General features: G+C 43.5%; 1 protein-coding gene and 1 long non-coding RNA gene across 4 annotated transcripts in view; one reads left to right on the forward strand and one right to left on the reverse strand.

Moving 5' to 3' along the window:
• Positions 1-333: 333 nt before the first annotated feature.
• The window catches only part of EDARADD (EDAR associated via death domain), a 31215-nt gene continuing 11068 nt past the window's right edge, over positions 334-20480 (reverse strand). For 2 of the 3 annotated variants that reach the window (XM_081906978.1, XM_081906977.1), the window contains exons 3-8: positions 15719-15931; positions 12724-12785; positions 11112-11151; positions 7782-7870; positions 3062-3110; positions 334-1844 (exon numbers count right to left, since the gene is read on the reverse strand). In XM_081906978.1, coding sequence (XP_081763104.1) covers positions 1468-1844; positions 3062-3110; positions 7782-7870; positions 11112-11151; positions 12724-12785; positions 15719-15752 — 651 coding nt within the window. In that variant the 5' untranslated portion in view covers positions 15753-15931 and the 3' untranslated portion in view covers positions 334-1467. The remainder of the gene's footprint in view (positions 1845-3061; positions 3111-7781; positions 7871-11111; positions 11152-12723; positions 12786-15718; positions 15932-20480) is intronic. The other variant, XM_081906979.1, reaches the window with a different exon arrangement.
• On the forward strand, positions 15808-20280 carry LOC309367566. The gene is made up of 3 exons (XR_014167221.1): positions 15808-15937; positions 16812-18586; positions 19988-20280. It is a non-coding gene; the product is annotated as an uncharacterized lncRNA (long non-coding RNA).

Here is a 20480-nt window from a genome sequence, read left to right on the forward strand (position 1 = left end):
TAATGGAATCACTCCAAAAATATTTCAATATATTGCCACATTTGAGATTTAACCACTTTAATTCAAAGAAGCTAAAAGATCTAAAACTACAGAGACACTACAGTGAACTTGAATAATCTGAAACAAGCTAGAGCTACTGGCTCTTGACAATTCTCTGTGAACTAAATACTGTATGCAATTTATTTTACTTGCAATACAGGATTGCACACCCTAAAGGTGTTGCTTTATTTAAACACAAATTTATATAATGACTATGTTGTTTATAATACTTGCCCAAAATTAATTTATTAAAGCAGAGTATCTAAACAGCACACGATTCCAAATACAAAGCTGTTCCAAACATAAAATGTTCAGAGTTTATTTTCGTTATGCAGGTTAGAACTTGAAAGATCTGGATGACATCTAATACTCAAGAATACAGATGGGGGCAGGGAAGAGAAACCAACCTTAAGTCAAGGGAATGCAATTGCTGATCATAGCTTTCAGAAGCAACAGCAAAGGGAAGCTGCCACAGTTTTCTGTGTCACTCACTCATAGTCCAGGACCTTTAACTGTAGCAGTAAAACTCAATCTGTATTGACACAAACATAAGGCAAAGAGGACTACATACTCCCACTGTCAGCTCCAGGTTTTGGGAGACCTTCAGCTAGATGCCTTCAGGAACCCCACTTCAAGTAGTCCCACGTCCTTCTTATTACTGTTGACCTTGCCCATCCATTTATCTTGTCCTGTGGGCCCAATCCACACCCTAAGGTTGAGGATGAGGTGATTAGAGAGTGCTGGTCCATTTCCTCCTTGCTCCTTTTGCTGCCAGCTCACTCAGGGCTGCTAGATGGGTAGCGGCAGGATGAGGGGACTCTGGAGTTGTTAGGGCCCAAGGAAGCCCACCTTGGGTGCCCCTAGACTGCTTTCTTCAGAAGCACATGCCTTACTTCTGTACAGTTCACATATATCTTTAGAAGTACAAAAATATATCCCCACAGGAATTAGCAGGCTAGGTTAAATAAATGAGGATATTCCAGTGCTGGTATGGTCTGCTTTCTTCTCTCTATGGCTGAGGCAACTATGGTGGGGTGGAACAGGCCCCAGCAGTACCGGTATGGGCCCTTTAAAGAGGAGCCCAGACCCTTTTCCTTCTTCACTTTCATTATTCTCTCTGTGAAAATGGGAATTAAGTATAGTTCAGTTTGTTTGAAGGAAGTAACTGTGCAGTCAGCCCAAATAGTTTATTGTGGTTGCCATTCTTCTTTTGCTGCATTGAGCTGATGCATATTTAAAGATCACCCGTGTTTTGTTGCAAAGGCTAGGTACACAGATACAGTAAACATTTTATGTTGCAAAAATGAATGTGGTTCCTTTCACTAACAAAGGAAAGCTACCCATGCACACTTAGCAAACTGAACAGAGTTATGTTACTCTCTCAATTTTCCACCATAGAAGTAATGTGGACTGGACATTTTCTTTCATTTAGTAGTTGTTGTGATAGGTTCCATGCCGTCTCTTTGGCCATTCTTTTTCCACCCACTTCAGCAGCATTTTCTCAATATCAACTCTTTGATATAATTTACAGAGATCAATCAGCTGCTCCACAGTTCTGTCACTATTCCGTAGCAAAAACTCCAAGGTGGGGCTCTGTTGTTTCTGCTCCAGGAAACACAATTCATCGTAGGTCATTCCCCATTTGCTTGCAAAGTTTCTCCAGTTTTTCACTGTAGGGTGGGCGGGATCCAACTTTATCCTCATCATATACAGCAAGTCCTCATCATTGAGCAGGTCACTGATGGTTGGCTGGCAAGACAAACATAAGGAGCAGGTGCCATTTTCTGTACATGTCTTCTTCAGAGCTAGAAGTACAATTATATTGGAGTTATTCCTTAGCTTTGTGGCACATAAAACTCAATGGCTTCATTCAGCTGTACTGATCAATGAATTGTAGTTTATCAAACTGGGAATGAGCCATTTACCTATGTGCTCCCTCCTTCCCCTCTCCCCTCCACTGTGTGGATTCAAGAAAACTTTATTGGTTTCTTAAGTCAAAGTTTCATGACACCAGATCCAGGAAACTGAGATTTAAGAGTTCCCTTCAAGATATAGAGCTGCATTCTAGATATAAAGCCAAGGCTTATCAAACCCATCTGAATTGGGCCAATACTTGCCATTCTGAAAAATAATATGCTTCACAAACTAGGGTTGCCATATCTTGAAGAGCAAAAAAGGGTGCCCCACTCGCCCTTTTCCCCATCTCAGGCTAGCAGTGGCTGCGGTGTGCAGCCCAAGCCCTCAAAACCCAGACATTTCCTTTAAAATGTAAAAATCTGCCCAGATGTCCATTGTCTCCCCAAAAGAGGACATGTCTGGGGTTTTCCAGACATGCAGCAACCCTACACAAACTGTTTCTGAAATAAATGAGCATATCTATGGTTTTCTTATGCACTACACAGAGAACACAGAAAGCATACAGACACAGAAAGCAGCCGTCTACAGAAATCATTAACCCATGTAGATTGACATTGTCCATTCTCAATGATATTGGCTTCCCAAAATCTCAGACCACTTCTGTGAGACCTTATTAACTGGAGATGGCAGAGGCATCATGTGTGCAACCCATGTGCTCTACTGCTGAGCTCTGACTACCTAAATCCAACAGAGCTGATTATGCTACCATGCTACCTGATGAAGTGGCCTGGACATGCTGCTAATAAAAGTTGTATCAGAACGGGTTAACCTTCCAACTTCCCCAGTGAAAAACAAACAAAACAGGAGCAGGGGCCTCATGCAAGTTATCTAGACAAACAAGTTCAATGTTAATATTAATTTTCTGCATGTCTCCACCTTACAGGATCACTTTTAAAAGACCTTGAGCATCCACTAAACATTTTGTTAAAGTCTGATCTAAGAAACTATGATATAATAGAGCACAGTTGTGTAAGATAAAAGTGTTTGGTTTGGGGTTGTTTTTTATTTTTTAAAATCAATGTAATAAAGATAATTCCCTTTGTTTGCTGGCGGTTCTAAATTAAATCCAGGCACTAAGTTCATTTGGCTAGGGGCACTGCATTACCTGTAGGTGATTCACCAGTACTACTTTGGCTGTCATCATCTTCTTCTGGCTGCAAAAAAAAGTAATGTTGATTTAAAGTCTTGTTCCAGGGAAAGGAAATTTAATTTATCAACCTATGAGGCCTGAATCTAGAGAAATACGTAAGTAGCTATTGCTTTGGGGGGGGGGGAGATGAGCGGGTGAGATTAACCATTTTATGCAAGGCTTTAAATGATTTGGACAAACATTTCTCAGCAGTAAGGTTAGGCCAAGAAGGACCCTGGCGATGGCAACAGATCAGCAGCAACTGCTTGTACTATTACGAAAAGGCTATAAACCCAGTTGAAGCACACCCTTTCCCTGTTTATTTTATGTTTTAAAGATTAGAGCAATGAGGGGCTTTCCCTTGAGATATCTTCAGGAAAATACAGTTGCCTTTTGTATAGCTTCATTCACCCAAGAGTATCACAAAACACTCTGCATCAGGTCGTAAGTTGTGCATGCAAATACAGGTAAACTATGTAGTTATATAAGACACTGTAACCAGACACCTTGCCCACCTACGCTTCACTGCATCAGTAAATCCATTCCAAATAGGCTACATAGATAATGAATGTGCTACGGCCATGGCAACTATGCACACAATGCCTAATCTGTCTTCTGGGGATAATCAGAATCCGCAGAAGGGGCAGGCAGAATCCTACACATCTTTATCTCGGTTGAAAGTCGGCGTTCCCTGCACCATTCTCTCTGGTGAAATGTTACATGCTAATGAGAGAGTTGTAGTCATAATCGAGGGGCTTCTCCCTCACTGGATTTCTCTTTTCCAGTACTAAATAACTTTTATTTATATTGTCAGATTTGCATAAACCCTAGACACCAGTCAACTAAGGATTTCTCACTGAAATCCTTGGAAATGTTGCTCAGCTGATATCTGCATCCCAGGGCTGGGGTAGGGCAGGGGGGAAATTTACTACAGTTGTACCTCAGAAGTCAAACGGAATACATTCCAGAAGTCCATTTGACTTCCCAAATGTTTGGAAACCAAGGTGCGGCTGCCGATTGGCTGCAGAACGCTCCTGCAGCCAATCGGAAGCCATAGAAGCCATGTTGATTGCCTGGGTTCCAAAGAATGTTCACAAACCGGAACACTCACTTCCGGGTTTGCAGTGTTCAGGAGTTAAAACGTTCAACTCGCAAGGCGTTTGGGATCCAAAGTATGACTGTACTGCCATTACTGTGGTTTTCCCCAGCTCTCCTAAAGTTTTGGCATAGAACTGTAGAGCTGGAAGGGACCACAAGGGTCATCTAGTCTAAGCACATGCAATGCAGGAATATTTTGCCCAACATGGGACTCAAACCCATGATTATGAGTCTCATGCTTTACCGGCTGAGCTATTAACTATTAAAAACTATTTTTTAAAAAACTATTAACTATTAACCTATTAAACAAAAACAAGACAGGATACGATAGTGTGTGTTGCTTCTGGTTGCTGAGACGCTGGTGGACTTTCTCCAGAATAGAGATAGCAGGACCTGATGGAAACATGACCAGCACTGATACTGGCAATCGATTTAATGGGATGGACAGAGAGAAAAGACAATGCCATGTGTTAAGAGAACCAGAACGCCAGTGGAGAGTCAGCACTGCAATATCAGTCCTTCTATTTCCAATGTTCAGGCATGAGTGCTACTGCTCATTGTACCCAAAATGGCAGCACTTGTGCATAAAAGGGAAGTATCAGCAGACTTGGGGAAACTCCCAATGTTTGCAGAAGCACAAAAAGTATTTAGGAAGAATCCTAAGTAGGGGACCCTGCCCCACCACCCCAAAACAGCCCAATGGGAACTCAGCATGCCCGGTAGTCACAGAATGCTAACTGACCATTGTAGGTAGGAGAATGCAATAGAATATCCTGGAGGCAGGGCATGGCTGACTGGGAACGGCAACCCTGCAACAGTTTGCTGCTGGTCCCAGTTGTAGTCTAGAATGCTGTCTGGAACGTTTAAGAGGATTGTGTCTTGAGGATTGTCTGATAATCCCAGAGGCCTGGAGGTGTGCCCTACAGCCATCGGTTCTTTACTAAGGACATAAGGACCACCCTGCTGGATCAGAACAAGGATCCATCTAGTCCAGCAATATGTTTTCCAACATCAGTCAGATGCCTTTGGAAAGAGCTAGACACTAAATATCAAGTATCTCCCACTGTGACCAAGGAAGGCAACTAGGTATCAATCCTGCAGCAGATGAATAAATCCAAGATGAAACTCTAAATGGGTAATCTAATGTGAAAGGGATGGCAACACCTAGCAGAGCATAGTGGGATGTACTCCTCTGTTTTCCAAAGTCAAGTGCATCATTGGCTCATTCTGTTCAACCCTGCTGAAAACTATGGCACCCCAAATTAACCTCTGTGTTCAGATGGAATTGACCTACCAGAGTCTTTGAATCATATCAACAAGAACACTGTACAAGAAGAATGAAGCTAAAGCAAGATAAAATTAGTATACTGTGTGCCAGATTGGCATTTCAGAGCAAACTGCAAAAGCAGGATAAAATATTGCTTTGTTTGGATTTATATTAAAACACCCAATTTTGTATAATATCTAAGAATTCTCGCTAAACCCAAGGTGCTCCCCCCTTTTCTGAAAAATGTACAACAAGACAACAATATGAGATCCTCCCACTACAGTGTGTGTCTGCCATACATATACAGCCCCCTGTCCTTCGTGGTAGTTTAGCTTTGTGTCTTGTGAGCCAGACAAGCAGGCTGCAGTTCAATGCCAGAGTGGTAGGTAGGAGCTCAGCTGTTCCTGTCAAGGCATGCCACAAACTCCACCAATTCAATAAAAGATTAATTCACATGTGATTACTTCTAAAACAACTTCAAATACAGTTGTGTCCATTTTGGTGCATGCTAGTCAGTATATGTTTATACTGTAAGAGAAGTAACCAGCTATTAAAACATTGCCATTTAACAAGATCATTTTTATTGCCTATTAATAAATTGCAAGACCAGACAGAACTACAAATTTGCCTTCCACGAGTTGGAAGATGAGAAAAACCAGTACACCCTAAAGGCAAAATGTAGCTTCTGCAAATACACTGAAACATTTGTAAAGGGAAATCAGTTTCACTGCTTTAAAACACACACACACATACACAAACACCTTTTTTTTTGTTTTGACTATGGCAGACCAACACGGCTACCTATCTGTAACACACATACACACTTCAACTGAAGTCAGAAGCCAGTTTAATATGATGTGTTGTTTTGATAAAGACCTTTTGTTCCCTAAGGGTATAATCCTGTACTCAAGTTCAGCCAGCTGAGGGGCTATAGGAATTGGTTGAAGCACTACTGCATTGAAGAACCTGAGACACACCATTAGCACAAAAAGTACACCAGTGAAACCACACCGAATATGCTAATAGAACATTCTACTGGTGAAAGTACAGGAGCAAAACAGCCAAAATGGGATGTAGTCATGGGGGGGGGCACAGAGGAGGAGCACACCTGCACCAAATCCTCCAAACCACGACCACATCCCCACGGAGAGACCACTTCACACCAGTCCCAAACCTAACACCAAAAAATGGCCTCTGGTTTACTTCCATGAGAAGTGGGTAAGGTTATGCATTAATGAGTGCCTCCCCACACTGCCATAACAGAGCTAAGAATAGGGTGTGACCCAGGACCTAATCGGACCAGTAGCTAGACCTCAGCATATAGGTTTCATAGTGACATCTAGTGATGCTTTCCTTTGAAGCCTTGATGGCTGGGACTTCAAAGCAAACTGGGGTTTTCAAACAGCCCCTTGTAAACATCTTCTCATGAAGATGTTTACAAAGGAGCTTTCAGACCCCCTTTCCCTCATGCATTTCTTCTTCAAATGAGGGGATTGAAGGCATGCTCCCCTCCGCCCATTAACTAAATAATTGGTGGGAGCACACCTCGTCTGATCAAAGGAACAACTGGAAACTTTACGCTTATTGTTCCTTTGAAGACCCACTATTACCCAGCCCATACCTGACATCATATAGGTAAGGCAAAGATAAAGGACGCCTGGACGGTTAAGTCCAGTCAAAGGCGACTATGGGGTGTGGCGCTCATCTCACTTTTCAGGCCAAGGAAGCTGGCGTTTGTCCACAGACAGCTTTCCGGGCCATGTTGCCAGCATGACTTCTGGTGCAACGGGACACTGTGACAGAAGCCAGAGCATACAGAAATGCAGTTTACCTTCCCACCACAGTGGTACTTATTTATCTACTAGCACTGGTATGTTTTCGGACTGCTAGGCTGGCAGAAGCTGGGACAGAGTCTGTCAGGGGTGGGGCAGATGGGCATGGCTTCCTGAAAATGGCCTTGTGGGCCAAATGGGCAGGCCTGGAGAACCATGTTTGGTCCACAGGCCAGGATTTTCCTACCCCTGCTACAGAGCCGCAAACAATATGGGAGTTTCTTTGAGAGCTGCTTGCTGCCATATGATCCTGACCACCTGTTAAGGTCTTAACTGGAGACCCAAGGTGCCCATGCTTCAAATATGAGATGGGTGTTGACCTGGGATTCCCTGGAGCTTGAGGGCTTTTCCATGGCTTTGTGTCATCTCTTTTCCCTTTTTATCTTTTGAACACCAAACTAAAACAAGACTTCTGTTGAACTAGTAGTAAGCTGTTGGGACACAATAAATGTTAATTAAGCTTTATGTATCAGCAAAACATGCTAGTTTAACAGCTTACCTGTTGTATGAGACCCGAATCAGATGTCAGGCTCCTAATGTTAACAGATGCTATTTCCAACGTCACTTTTTCTGTTTGGTATTCGTCGTCTAAAAAGGCAAATTCTGAAGTGTTAGTCACATTCAGCTCTCACCATCTTTGCTTACTAAAATTCAGCTAGATTATGACGACAATTTATATATCAGGGCAAGAAGCCAGCCGTGCAGTTCCACGCATACTAGCAAAACCAGCAATGGCTTGCCAAGAGCTCTACATATTGCAAAAGAGGCAATTTATACCAGGGGGCACAACATTCGGTTCACTGGCTCCCCACAACATGGAAGCCATGGATTAAAAACAACAACAACAACAACAACCCACTCTGTGCATGTGCATTATGAGTGAAGAATCACCACCATTCGTTATGCTAAACACCTCTCCCAAAACATCTGTCTTACTCTTATTGCATTTAAAGTTGCATTTAAATACCCAGTCCCATTTGATTTGAAAGAAAATGCTCTATCAATCTTCTCCGACTTTCACAGGATTTGGCAGGGAATGGGACTTTGTACTATTGATGCACAACTCCAGTCTTGTCTACTCAATTTTAAGATGCCGGGCTTGACGCAATGAGAGACAGAGGAGAAACAGAAGGCACAGGCCACAACTGTGATAGAATAATAAAATGCTCTATGGTGTTGCTGAGGCACAGCACTCATTCTGCAGCAATTAATCCGATGGGCCAGCTAACAGGCACTTTAAACTACCGTATTTTTCGCTCTATAACACGCACCAGACCATAACACGCACGTAGTTTTTAGAGGAGGAAAACAAGGAAAAAAATATTCTAAACGAAATAGTGGATATATGATTTTTGTGGTTCATGCTGTGGCCACAGACATGTGATCTGACAGTGCGTTTGGAGTAGCCCAATGCAAAAATCCTGAGGATCCATGTGGATCCATGCTTTGTAACCACGGAGGAGGGAAGGAAGGGGAACCATGGATCCTCTGCTCACGACTGCAGCAGATCCCCACTACCACCAGCAGGCATTCGCTCCATAACACGCATATACATTTCCCCTTACTTTCTAGGAGGAAAAAAAGTGAGTGTTATGGTGCAAAAAATACGGTATATGTAAATCACAGCTGCCAGGGAGCAGGATTCTGCCTCTGCAGGTGTGCAGTTTAACTACCAACAGAAGCTTTCTTCTCAATTCAAACAGGAGCATGGTGGGGACATTTTTTTGGTCTGCACCACTGCATGTCCTGCTGTGGCCACAATCCTGCTCCCCATGCAGGATTGTGAAAACAAGCGTTTTCATTGAATTAATGTACCTAATGTTACACACAGTTTAATGTTACAGCAAAAGTGACACCAATGTTGCAATTCTAATCACATTTACTAGGAAGTAATGAAGCTCTTTTGGCATGCATTTAGAATGTGTCAAACCCACCTTTCAGGGCATAACCCTTCCAAGACAGTTTACATGGATTTTCTAAAACAAAATCACATAAAACAAAATTTCCAAACAACCCTCTAATTAATGAAAACTTTTATTGGATATCAAATTAAACATTCTTGAATGAGGTCTCTTGATGCCCCAGGCTGTCTGGAGTGGTGGGAGGCCTGGTTGGGACTTGCCTGTATTGTGAGCTGCTAATGTTGCTGTTCCCACTGCAGTTCCAGACTCTCTACTACTCAATGGGATTCACCTCTGAATACTTAAGACAAGCTTAAGCCTAAACTGTCTATTGCCCTTAAAATATAATGCTGCTCCCTTCTGCTGGTGATGGGGAGAGGGCAAAAAATTGATGTATGTGTGTTGCAAAAAGCAAACAGGAGCGAGCCATGCATGCATTTTATTTTTTTAAAAAGATGTTCACAACTTCTGGTGGCACAGAAGGCGGCTGGGGTCGCTGGAGTGAAGAACAGGAGAAAAGGCAGGGCAGGGCATCTAGCAGCAGGGTGACTGGGGGAAAGGTGCAGCCAGAGACCATAATAGGCATAACACACTTTAGACAGAGACACACTTTATGCACAAACACGCAAGAGTTTAGGTGGTGCATTGGCAGTGGGGGAGAGTATGGTGAGGAGCTGGGGGTGGGGGGACAGAGTGATTAGAGCAAGGGTAGGCAACCTAAGGCCTGGGGGCCAGATGTGGCCCAATCACCTTCTCAATCTGGCCTGTGGACGGTCCGGGAATCAGCGTGTTTTTACATGAGTAGAATGTGTCCTTTTATTTAAAATGCATCTCCAGGTTATTTGCGGGGCATAGGAATTCATTCATTTCCCCCCCAAAATATAGTCCAGCCCACCACATGGTCTGAGGGACGGCAGACCAGCCCACGGCTGAAAAAGGTTGCTGACCCCTGGATTAGAGGGTGGAAGGGAAAGAAAGGGAGACTAGGAGAGGGGGAGAAAGAGTTTAAGGGCTGGGAGAGCAAGAAAAAGCGAGCATAGAGTGGGAGGTGGAAGGAAAGCAAGGGTAGCAATGGGGATGGGGCAGAAATAGCAAGGCTAAGGGGTGGAGAGATATTTTAGGTGCTGCAAGAAAGGAAACCATCTTTCTTTCCAAGTGCAGCAAACAATAAGATAGGTCATTCCCTGGTCTCTGCTTTAAACCAAGCAACCTGCCTGCTCCTTCTGCTGCTTTCGTCCAAAAGTGATGTGTTGTCTAAGCTCCTCTCAAACATTCCCAGCTCTACTGGGGATGGAAGCTGGGACCTTCTGCAGTCAAAGCAGACCCTCCACTGCTGAGCTACAGTCCATTCCTCTGTGTGAAGGCACTTTTGCACACAGATTGAGGGACTGCCTATTTCACTTCCAGCAATATCCCCATAGATTGCCCTGAGTCCCACTCCCAAGTAGCATCTTGGGCAGGACTGCAATGAGAAGGGATAACCTGAATAACCCCATGTGATGTTCCATGTGTGGTCACCTGGTATTCAGACAGTAATTAAGTGTTTTAAAAACAAACTTTTCTACATTGGCTTTAGAGACATTTCAATGTATATTTTCCACATCAAGTGACAACCACACTTATTTTGCATAGTTAAGGAAAGTTTTAGATAATTATAAATATATAGCTACAGTGGTACCTCGGGTTAAATACTTAATTCTTTCCAGAGGTCCGTTCTTAACCTGAAACTGTTCTTAACCTGAAGCACCACTTTAGCTAATGGGGCCTCCCGCTGCCTCCGGAGCATGATTTCTGTTCTCATCCTGAAGCAAAGTTCTTAACCCGAGGTACTATTTCTGGGTTAGGGGTTATTTCTGTAACCTGAAGCGTCTGTAACCTGAAGCGTATATAACCCGAGGTACCACTGTACTACAATTTTCTGCACTTACCTTTTGGTAGTGCTGTATCTTGAACAGGGTACTTGTTTGTCTGTTCAAAAGATGGGGAGACAAAATATACCATCAGATATATTTTGACAAACTTAATTGTTGTCGCCTTGTAAAACTATCTTTTTCCATTCCTCTATATCAGGCCTACCAAACTGAACAGAGTGTGAACTGCCGTGTATGGCAGCTTGCTAGGTACTCCACAATCCTCCTGTATCTGCAGTCCCAGACAGGAACGAACATGGAAGAAATAAATGGAGCTTTGTTAAACCCTTTAGTGGGCTTCAGAAGCTAGGAAGCTGTCTTACACCGAGTCAGACCATTGGCCGATCCAGCTCAGTATTGTCTACACAGACTGGCAGTGGCTCTCCAGGGTTCTAGACAAAAGGGGGCTTGGCTTGGACCTTCTGAATGCAAGGCAGATGCTCTACCACTGACCCACGACTCTTTTCCCCATGGTGGTGGTCTGAAAGCTTCAATAACAGATATAGAAATTGCAGAATCACAGATGTCATGGAGCTGCCACTGAAAACAGCATCCCTCTCTCATTGTAATGCAACTTGCCCCATAAAAGGTAAAGGTAAAGGTACCCCTGCCCGTACGGGCCAGTCTTGACAGACTCTGGGGTTGTGCGCCCATCTCACTTAAGAGGCCAGGGGCCAGCGCTGTCCGGAGACACTTCCGGGTCACGTGGCCAGCGTGACAAAGCTGCATCTGGCGAGCCAGCGCAGCACACGGAAACGCCGTTTACCTTCCCGCCAGTAAGCGGTCCCTATTTATCTACTTGCACCTGGGGGTGCTTTCGAACTGCTAGGTTGGCAGGCGCTGGGACCGAGCAACGGGAGCGCACCCCACCGCGGGGATTCGAACCACCGACCTTTCGATCGGCAAGTCCTAGGCGCTGAGGCTTTAACCCACAGCGCCACCTGCGTCCCAACTTGCCCCATACCTTGGCTTAATTATTCTAAGCGTTTCCCTCCCTGTCCCATTTCACAACATATGAGAAGGTATCATACATAGGTAGGTAATAGAATTAGCTGAATTATGCCTTGTGGTGGGAGAAGGGAGGATCTCAGTGGCCTGGTTCACATGTCACAGTAAGCCAAAGTATGGCTTCTGAGAACCATGTGAATGTGTAGGTTACCCAAACCCAGGAATAAGGTTCAGGTCTGTCCTCCTTAACCATGACTGGTAGCCGTAGATCAGACCTCAGTTATGCTTCAAGGTTTAAGAGGAGAGACCTTAAGCACAGTATCAGGTCCAGATTACACACCTTGGCTTGGCTGCCATGCTTCACTGTGCTGGGTATAAGCAGCAACTTCAAACTTCCAGATCCAACAACGTTCTCATGGTCCCAGTAAGCCATAATATGTGAACTGGGCTTATGTGTGGTGCTTGGTTTTGGTGGCAGCTCCCTATATTTTAGAATGTCTGGTTCTATTCTGAATTTATCCATTGCATAGTTGGTACAGAAACATTTCACCAAATGTCCTGCAATACCAGGGAATTATGAACCTGTTCTGACAGTATTAAAAACAATAAAATGGTAACCAACATTTACAATAATTGAATTAACGGTTACATTTCATTACAATACATTCAGGAAATTACATACTTCTTCTGAGGATAAAGTGCTAGGGTCTGTATCTTCTACTGGCTCTTTCATTGCCTGATCTGCTGGAAACAAATAAAGGAAAGTTTTAATTTGTGTTTCTCAACATCTCCAGTCTACTTTAATTGCCTCCATTGTATATATAGGCAACTGTTAGTTTGTAACACAAAGGAATGTTTCACATTCTGGTTTTAAAATTGTTATTCTAGTAGAATAAATCATCATAAAATCATATGCACTTACATTTTTCTATAACTTTAATGAAAAACTATCATCTGCCACAAGCAGTTTTCACCAAGAGTAACAGAAGTGCATTTTAGATGGAATATACCTATTCTGATGAACCATGTTTACCATGTTTGTCAGATGAAAAAGATGACATGTGCCTGCACACTTCCTCCTTGCACCTCCTGTTCTCTTCTATTTTTTTAAAACCACAGTTTCCTGTGACATCTGAACTGCCAAACTTAGTTTATGATATTTCTTATATCATTTTGAATCATCTATGTATTTTTTGTGTTGTCATTTTTATTTATCAGCTAAGCAATCTTATATTCTAGTTAAACCAAGAGTGTGGACAGGCCACTGCTATGCCATGAATAGGGCCAGGGCGCAGCCAGAAGGGAACAACAAACCACATTCTATCCAGACCACAGGCTGAATTTTCAAAAAATAGGTCATTGGCAACAGTTTAAAAAACAACAACAAAACATCATATTTCCCCCAGAAAGGGTAAATCTGGATCAAATGAGAAGCGGGGATATGGGCTGCAATTTTAATGACAACATGTGAATACTGCAAAATACCTGCATGCATGAAAAGCACCAATCTCACTTGCTACTATCAGAAAAGCTGCAGCTCAAACGAAGGGGCAAAAAAGAGTATGGAGGGGTGGCTGGAAAGAAAGTCTCCCCCTCCCAGTTCCTGGCCATCAAATTTCTTGGGCCTGTCACTTTCTCTCAGCCTGCCTCAAAGGATTGTTATGACGACAAAAGATTATATGTACAGTACTGTACTTTCCTGTGAGGACTGTACTGTGTGCCTTGTTTGCTATTTAAATTGGATCCAAGACCAGGCCTAAGTGCCAAGGGAAGTAAGGAAGAGTCAAGTATTGCTTTGGCAAACAGCCCAATCCTGTGCATATGAACTTCAAATGAAGTCCCCTGAGGTTTGAGATGTCTTATTCCCTCATAGACTATCTGGAACACCAGAATCTGTAGAAGTGGATTTCTGCTGTATGTTGTGATTTAGTTTCTGTTCATTAGCAACATCCCTTTGTACTGAATAACCATTTTGAAGTTGACGCGATTGAGAGCTTGGATCAAATAAATTCCATGCTCATCATCCTATCAAACTAATTATAAAGTTCTGAAAGCCAGCCTGAAAAAGATAAGCAAGAATAGATAAGTATCACTCAAAGCTAGAAGTACTGGATACTTTTCCAGTCCTCGGTTCACCTCTAATTTCCTGGTGCACTACTAAGCTTAAATATGGCTCCAGCTCAGCGGTATCAAAAGAAGCAGCGGAGCAAGAACTATCTTTACTCTGATACTTTCAGATGAGGTTCTCAAACAGGGGAAGAAGCATCCAGGAGGTGGGCTGTTCTGAATAGTGGGGTTGCATTCCTGGAAGAAGCAGGTTTTGTAGCTTGAGTGTGGCTTTAGTAGCTTGGAGTACTCAGGCCCTATTTCCAGCTCTGCTTGGTTCCTCAGCTTCTGGCCTCTTCTGGACACAGATGACTAGGCCACAGTACTCCATGCTCTGTTAACTTCTAGACTGGATTACTGCAATGCAATCTATGTGGGGCTGCCCTTGAGAATGACTCCAAAACTTCAGCTAGTCCAGACACAGCAGTTACAATTATTGGCTGTGGTTTCCATTCAAACTCATATAAGCCCTGTCCTAAAACAGTTGCGTTGGTTGCCAGTCTGTTTACAGAATTAATGAAAGGTGCTCTAAACAAGTTAGGTTCCAGATATCTGAGAGACTGCCCTTCCCTACAAACCCTTTTGGGTGTTTGGATCAGAGCCCTCTTGGTAGTTTCACTGCCCTTAATGGGTTTTTGTGTGTGTGTTTTGTGGGTATCTGCAGTAGCCCTTAAATTGTAGATTTCCCACCGCAGAGCATGCCTCTGGCACCTTCTCAAGAGATTTTGGCAAATGCTGGACACACCTCTTTTAGGCCTTATGTTGTCCAACAGCATATGCTTAAAATAAAGTTCCCCATAAAAAAAAAAGTGTGTGTGTGTGTGTGTGCTGGTCACTTGTGCCTCAAGTGTGTTACCTGTACAACTGCATTCTCTTCCTCACTTAACTTGAAAAGCGTTTATAAACTAAATTACGCTCGGGACAGGTAGAAATTTGTTCTTGCTGAAGGATATAGGGAGCAATTCTCAAAAGTTACAGGATAAGGCAACTTTTTGCAACAATTTTGTGCACTTCAGAGGGATGCTGCAGGGCTTAATTTCGTTCGTGCATGAGTGAATGATTCATCAAGTCCTTTGAGGGTGAGGTGCTACAGAAAGGGCTTTTTAAGAATCGCTCCCGGTGCACGAAAAGTACAGAAGGAAGGAAAGCCTCGGACACACGCTCTCTTTCTCTCCACGCAGCACTGCGCGTGCAATGATTTTCTGCAATGGGTTTGCGGGAGTCGGGGCTACCAAGACCCAGCATCGCGCCTGTCGGCGATCTGGGGCATGAATAAGACCAAGGTGAGGCCAGAGGCGGAGAAGGGCTCGAGCTATGGCTGCCTCCGCCTCTCGCCTCTGAGCTGCAAGCGGAGTGGCTTCGCAGCGGGGCGAGGGGAGGAGGATCAGTGTCCACCCAGCGAGTCCGCCCTCCGGCCCGCCCCAGCGGCCACTCCAGGATCCCGCCTCCCTGCCCAGCCCAGCCCCACTTCTCGGCGGCAGAGCCCGCAGGCTCCCGGCCACAAAAGACGCCCAGCCCCTCGCCTTTCCCACCAGACGCAGCAGGCAGATCCCAAAGCAGGCGCCCTTTACCTTCGGGCAGAGGAGGGTCCCCGGGAGAAGCCATTGGGGAAGGGGAGGGAGAAGCTCCAGGGGAACGTGGGCCCTTGCGACCGGGCAACCCCCTCGATCCAGGCTCTCCCGCGGTGCTTCCTTCCCCACTTCCTGGTCTGGTGTTGATCGAAGCCCTCGCTGGCTTGCTCGCTCTCCCTGCTGTACGCGAGGAGTCTCCGAAGGGAGCGGAAGCTGCAGGTAAAAGCCCAAACTTAGCAGGGGAAGAGCCATGTGCGGGGCGGGGGGAGAGGTGCTCTCCCCACCCCCAAGCTGCACTTCATGCTAAACAGTCCTCTCTCCGGATTCACCTTCGTGTGCCTTTTTTTTTTCTTTTAAAAAGCACCTCCTGGCTAGATGGGGATGCGGATTATAATAATAACTTTGGGGAAAGTGTGTTGCACCTTAAGAACTGAGACGCCCTCGCATCCGCCGAGAGAGGCAGCGGGAGGAGTCATCAATTAACTTTAAATCTCCGCTTGAGGAAACATGTTGATGCATTAGCAGTAAACTTTACTTCCCTAAACTACTCCGCTAATGAGGAACAACCCCAGATGTGATATCAGTACATAGAAAGGTAGTACCGATTTCCGTAAAGATGGCATCACGTTTTTTTAGTTATTTGAAGCTGGGGGGGGGCATCAAAGGGTTCCATAAGCACCCCATTAGGGTACACAAAGACTGACCAACTTGCATTTATTTTTGGCAGAAATCCCATCCTACAAGCACATGAGTGGTCAGATTTTATTTTCAAGTCAGTTATATTAGAAAATGGGTTCTTTAATTCTACTCCAGTGACCTGGGGGCAGTAATTGGAAGGAAACCAAAGTGTATGAGAGTGAGTGTTTTGTAGGCACTGTCACTTTCCTGTGACTGCTTTTTATGTTACCCAGGATCATTGCTATGCAAGTCCTGACTTTCTTTCTTGCTACCCCACTCATTGTAATGAAGCATGATTGTAAAACCCAAGTTCCTATCAGGAGTTTTACACTGAATAGTTGAGGACTGAACTTGAATTTTATGCTTTGAAGTTCCCTTCCAGTCCGCCTAACTATTCTTTATTCTTCTCCCTCAGAATTTGCCTTACACTTAAATGGAAATGGAAGATTCTGACTGTATTTCATTAGATGAAGAGATTTTCACAAAGAAAAACTTTTTCGTCTTGGGGAGGATAACCTTGATGATACTTTACTAAATTATGATTTTTCAGGCCCTCCCTTGACAGCAGTTTGAAGAATTGCAAACAAAGGGTGGTAGTTTACTGGCAAGCCAAGATGCAGCCCCTGATGTTTAAGCAAAAGCTGAGGAGGCATCAGACTGCCAATGACAGAGTTTGTCCCTCTGACTCCTGTCCCAGGGATTCAGGGAAGTGTTCTGCATCACAACTCTCCCATTCACTGTTTATTTACATTGCATTTACATCCCACCTTTTTCCTCCAAGGAGCTTAAGTTACTGTACATGGTGCTGCCTCATTTCATCCCTGCAACAACCCTGTGAGGTAGGTTAGGCTGAGAGGCAGCAACAGGCTCAAGGGTACACAATGAGCTTGAACCCTAGTCTTCCAAATCCTAGTCTGACATTCTAACCACTACACCACATTGCCTCTTCTAATCCCACAGATGTTAAGTAGAATGATGCTATGATTCCAGTTCAGTGTTGAAGGCTCAGAAGATAAAGCCAAAAGAGAACTCCCGCATCATTTCAGGGGAGTTTTTAGATTTAGCTCATGCTGAAATGATGACAATATGTTGTTGGCATCCATCTGTCTCAAGAGACAATGGAGTGAGCCTCTGGGGGTCAAGTCAAACTGATGTGTTAGCAGCACTGGAGTGACTTCCCAGGGTTGCAAGCCTTGGCAGTGTTTATGGAAGGTCTTTGGGATAAGACAGGCTTCCTCAACCTTGGCCCTCCAGATGTTTTGAGACTACAATCCCCATCATCCCTGACCACTGGTCCTGCTAGCTAGGGATCATGGGAGTTGTAGGCCAAAAACATCTGGAGGGCCAAGGCTGAGGAAGCCTGGGATAAGACCTTCCTCTTGGCCTTGCTGATGTGGCCCAAAGGAAAACGGAGCAATACATTTGGCACTAGCTTGGCTGCAGGAGTTGCTAGAAGGGGGCCTGCAAGGCTCCATCCAACCATATTAGGGACTCCAGATTTGTGTAGGGTTTACTCCTTAGCCTTTTCTTCACCCAAAGATATCCCATACAGACCATATACAAACCAATTAACCTAACATCTACTGATAAAACACATATATTTCTAAGCCCTAACTTGAATCCTCCTAAAACTTCCAGCAATGCAAACTAGTTAAGAGCTTAGTATTTAATTTTTTTGGTCATATAGCAATCTAATCCAAAATTGCCTTATAGCTAACAAGTGCTTTATAGCTAACAATCCAAGCAGGAATCTAGGAAACTGCCTTCTGTAGGCTCTGAGGAGAAGCTGCAGAACATGAATCCAGTGTATAGGATCCAGAATGGTACCAATGGGAAATAAGTTCATGTAAAAATAGGGGGAAATGTTTTAAATTGGAATAGTAAAGTCTGAGCTTCACAAGGAATAAACAGAATAAACCAAAATTAAAAGGATTTTTGGAAGGAACAAAATGATATAAAAACTGTATATAGTCAAAACCATGAACGCACCAGACGTCTAGATCCCAAAAGACTAGCTCACAATAAATTGCTAAAGTAGCTTCTAAAGCTGGAGGAAGGACATGCTCAAAACAAGAAACCCCTTCTCTCCGAGAGGAGGCAAAAAGGCAAGCTGGGCTCCAAAGACCTCGACAAGCAAAAATGTATTAGAAAACAAAAATAAAATCAAGCAATGTGAGCTCTAGCACTGAGGTAATCTCTTTTTGATCCCTCTGCACCTCTTCGTTTTCCTGTCTTCTGGTTCACTCTTTTCTTACTAAAATTCATTTCTGTATTAGTAAATGACATCAGGAGCAAACTCCTGTAGAACAAGTGTTTTGTTTTTATTTAATTGTTTGGTTGGACTAACATATTCTTGAACCTTACTGGGGTACAAGGAACCTCATGAAGGCCATTCAAAACTGCCAACAAGTCATCTTCATCCTGGGGCATGATCTCAGCTTGACTAAAGCCTTGCCAGCCTAGTGCTGCTGGCTGTGGGGAGTAGCACGCCTTATATCTTCTTTGTGATCTCAGCTTGTCTAAAGCATTGCCAAGCTTTCCATTTCTCATGATCCAGCAGGGTCCAGGCAGACACAGACATTTCTGCCTTTAAAGCAAACGTTCAGGCATGCTTAAACGATGAGCCAGAGTCTTCTTGACCAAGGTTTACTTCAATTCCATTCCACAGCTTCTGAAATTATCGCCTTCACCAGACACGTAGACGGGCCCACTAAACTGAGAAGAGCAACAATATTCAATACATTTGCAGCCTGCATAGATGACCAAGCAACTCTTGGGTGCAACTGTGTAGCAAATTATGTGCTAAAATGATAATCAGTATCTGCCTGTAGGTTTGCAGCCTCTTAACATCTAGAGGGCCACAGCTTCCAAATTCTCTTGCCTCTTCTAGTTCCCTGTTACCTTCCGGATACAATTCAGTATCTTGCCTTTGGCATTAAAAAGCCGCTTGTGTCTTGGTACTACCATAAACATTAAGATCAACTGTCAGCATCTTATTGTTTGTCTCATCCTGTACTAATGGTATGCTCTTGGTGGTTGCCCCATATTTGTAGAACTACTGTTCCGTAGTAGAGATCTGTCAAAATCTGAGCTTTTCTGAATGTTTCCTGGAATAACTATTTTGGCTGGTATTCTAGATGCCAGAGTTAATGTAGCAAATGATTAGTTTAATTTACTTTAATAAAAAAATACACCCACTTGAAACAACACAATTTTGTTCTAAGACATGGTGTTTGTATATTTGATTTTTATTACATGTATTTATTTTATTTTGGAAAAGGTGGGCTAAAAATGAACCGGAATGATCCAGTCAGTGTTAAAAATAAAAAATCCTATTGATTTTGATGGAGTTTTGAGCTATTGAGTTTAAGCACATGTTTAAGCATTCCCCACTGGAATAACTGTGATGAAGAACTGCATCACTCTGATCCTGCTCTAATTAAGCAAATTGTTTTTGGTTGTCTTTAACCTTCACTGTAGAGACTTCTACTGTTTGAATGTTCCCAACCCTCTGGCCAGGCATCGTCTGCATAAGATGCATGGTTGGGTGAGCTTTCCTTCTGAAAATTTCTTTCTGTTCATACTTCTTAGGATCCAAGACAGAGACTCCTTCTTCAATGAATGGTCAATCCTGTTTGGCTGATGGTGCAACTCTAAGCATGTATACTCAGAAGTTCAATGGGACTTATTCCCATGAAACTATGGACAGGACTGCAGCCTAAATGAATTTGTTTGAAAGATCAATGTAGAAAAAAAAAACCTTATTGTACAATGATATAAAGAGACCTTTGTATCATTGCGCAATAACATTGTTTGCCCTTGGCCTCAGGGCTTGATGGATGACAAGTAAAAGGGATAAATAAACTACAGATTCCTATCACAAATCCTACATTTTATAAATTTCTTGATGTTCCCTTAGAACCACCAAGCTGCTCGTTGATCCTTATAATATCCACTTGATGTTTGAAGTACATATCCATAAAACACAGACTTTCATGATCAAATCCTTCAGGGTTTAACCAGAAATAAGTTGGCTCTACATTCAGTTTATTTAGAATGATGACTTGTGCCTACTGAGCTGTGA

Source organism: Podarcis melisellensis (genome assembly GCF_964234715.1).
Source record: "Podarcis melisellensis genome assembly, chromosome: 3".
In the NCBI taxonomy this organism is placed as follows: Eukaryota; Metazoa; Chordata; class Lepidosauria; order Squamata; family Lacertidae; genus Podarcis; species Podarcis melisellensis.